General features: G+C 35.4%; 1 protein-coding gene across 1 annotated transcript in view; it reads right to left on the bottom strand.

Annotated features, from left to right (window-relative positions):
* The window catches only part of LOC107605437 (7-deoxyloganetin glucosyltransferase), a 3,047-nt gene extending 1,516 nt beyond the window's left edge, over window positions 1-1,531 (bottom strand). The window contains exon 1 of the mRNA XM_016307318.2: window positions 821-1,531. Coding sequence (XP_016162804.1) covers window positions 821-1,343 — 523 coding nt within the window. The 5' untranslated portion in view covers window positions 1,344-1,531. The remainder of the gene's footprint in view (window positions 1-820) is intronic.

The raw sequence follows: 2,485 nt of genomic DNA, 5'->3' as shown, positions 1-2,485 counted from the left end.
ATTAATTTTTTATTAATTATTTTAAAGCGGTTAATTGCTGAAAAATAAAATTGGTTCGACCAACTAGTCAATTTTTCAGTATTTGACCGATTTGCTGGCAATCAAATTTTACTTTGAATAGACAACCAAATAGTCAGTTTCAATTATTCCACTCAAACTGGCTTATTCCACTCAAACTGGCTGATTCGGTTCGTTCTCCAAAACCATAGAAATATCGATCATTAAATGATAGTTAATTAGTCCAAATTATTATTTGCAACAAATTAACAATAATTTCGAGATTATTTTTATGGTGGCCAAATTTCGGTAGGGTTGATACAATGGTACTAGGAAGTAGGAAGGAGTGGATGAGAATACAAATTAATCAAATAACAAAATAAAGTATTTATTTGAATGTTATTAAATTGATAAAAATAAATTTATTTAAAATAAAAGTAATGTGATTAAGTGTAATTTATTTAGATGTAATTAAAAAATAATTATATACTATATATAATAAAAAATTAATATTATTGAAAGATAAAATTAAATTAAAATTTATTTTTATGTATCATTTTTGTCTCTAACGTTTCGTCCTATTTAAGTCCCTAACGTTTTAAAATCGTCTTAATTTTGTCCCGCCGTCAATTTTGTTAATGGATCCCTAACGGCAGGATAGGACGATTGAAACGTTAGGTACAACTTTAGGTCTTACCTCAAACGTTGGGGATAAAAACGATATTTTACTCTAAAAATAAAAGCATTAAAAAATATAAAAAATATATTTTTTTTAAGAAACTACCCAAATACTGTTAAAGAAATGAAATGATGAATAATTTACCTTTGAGTGGTATTAAGCCTTTTTGAACAAGTTTATGATAGTGCATATAGCACACAAATCCACAAGCACTTGCAGTCCAAAACATCACCAAAGGGATGCCAAATTCTTCAGCAGCATCAGCACTGAAACTCATGATGCTATCAGACACTATGCAAGTTACAGGAGGAACACCGCCATCACAATTGAGCTTGGAAATGAGCTTCTTGAAGTGCGGAGAGCAAGTCCTTCTTGTGGACTCACATAGAGAAGGCACGTCCTGAGTGACGTCAGCATGGTCGTCAGGGTCCTGAGGAAGGCCGTCCGGGATGGTTTCGAATCGGAACGAGGGAAGGCCTTTGAGCGATTCGGGTCCTCTTGATCTGAGAAGGCGTCTGTGATTGTATTCAGTGTTAACAAAAGTTATGTGGAAGCCTTTGTTGTGAAGAAGCTTTGCTAGCTTTAGCATTGGAGTTATGTGGCCTTGTGCTGGGTATGCTATGCACACAGCATGAGGCTTCTCATCAATTCTGCTCAAAGAACTCATTTTCTTATTTAATTTGTTTTGTCAAAGAATGTAATGAGTTTGTAATGGCTGGCTGAATTTCTTGTTCTCCTAGCACCAGATTTTATAAGGGGAAGAACAGTGTTACTTACAGAGTTTGTGTTCATTGTCAAATAATAAATTAGGTTTGAAAGTCCAATTTTTTTTTTTGGTTAAGTTCGGTGGGTAGTTAGTCTGTTTAGTCAAATCTGAGATTTAAATCTTGTCTTCTGCATGTAATATTCACTCATTTAAATCTGTGAACTATATGACTAAAGGAATTTGATTGACTAATATTTTTGTTTGGAGCAATGTTAGGGGACAGCAACTTTTGTGATTAGTAGCCATCAAATAGCCATTAATAATGATTTAATGGTGTGAGATTGGTGTGAAATTTCATCTAATGGCTCACCTTTCTCTGCTGGTTACATGCTGGCCAAAATTCAATAAAATTGCTGGCCCTAGACTTTTCCTTTTGTTTATTATATTTGAGTTAATTTTAATTGCACTTGCAAATCTTAAAAGCTCTAATTAATAACTTCAGTCATTTAATAATTACACTAGTTTTAAGAGACTTTTTTCACAAAGACTTTGAGGGTTTGGCTTCGTAATGGTGTACTGTAATTAGGAGTGGCAAGTGGGGAAGTCCGTTCTGTTTCGCCAAAAGTCTGTTCTTTTATAATGGTGTACTGTAATTAGGGGTGGCAAGAGGGGAAATCCGTCCTGTTCTGTCAGAAGCCTGCTCTTTGGTGGGCTGGTCCGTCCCGCCCCACCTAGTTAGGCAGTCCTAGAATCCCACCCTGTGTCTCCAAAACAAAATAAACATAATCCAAAATATAATTACAAATATTGTCTCCAAAGCAACATAAACATGATCCAACACACTCAATTTTAATCTTCATACTCTTGTAAGTTGGGTTGGAGAAAGTTGAATTTTGGCAAAAAAAATTACAAAAATACTCCCTTGCCAAAAAAAACTACGCTCGATAGGGAAGCCCGCCCCGCCAAAGCCCGCAGTTTAAGCAGTGCGGGTTAGGCGGGCTTTTGCTCTTTGGCGGTCCCAATTTTTCAACTTGTCCGGCCTTTTTTAGCAAGTTACGCGACTGGCCCGACTGATTTAAATTAAGCCCGTTTGCCTTCCTATG

The sequence above is a fragment of the Arachis ipaensis genome, chromosome B06, assembly GCF_000816755.2.
Source record: "Arachis ipaensis cultivar K30076 chromosome B06, Araip1.1, whole genome shotgun sequence".
Lineage (NCBI taxonomy): Eukaryota > Viridiplantae > Streptophyta > Magnoliopsida > Fabales > Fabaceae > Arachis > Arachis ipaensis.
This window is presented reverse-complemented; position numbering and strand designations above follow the sequence as displayed.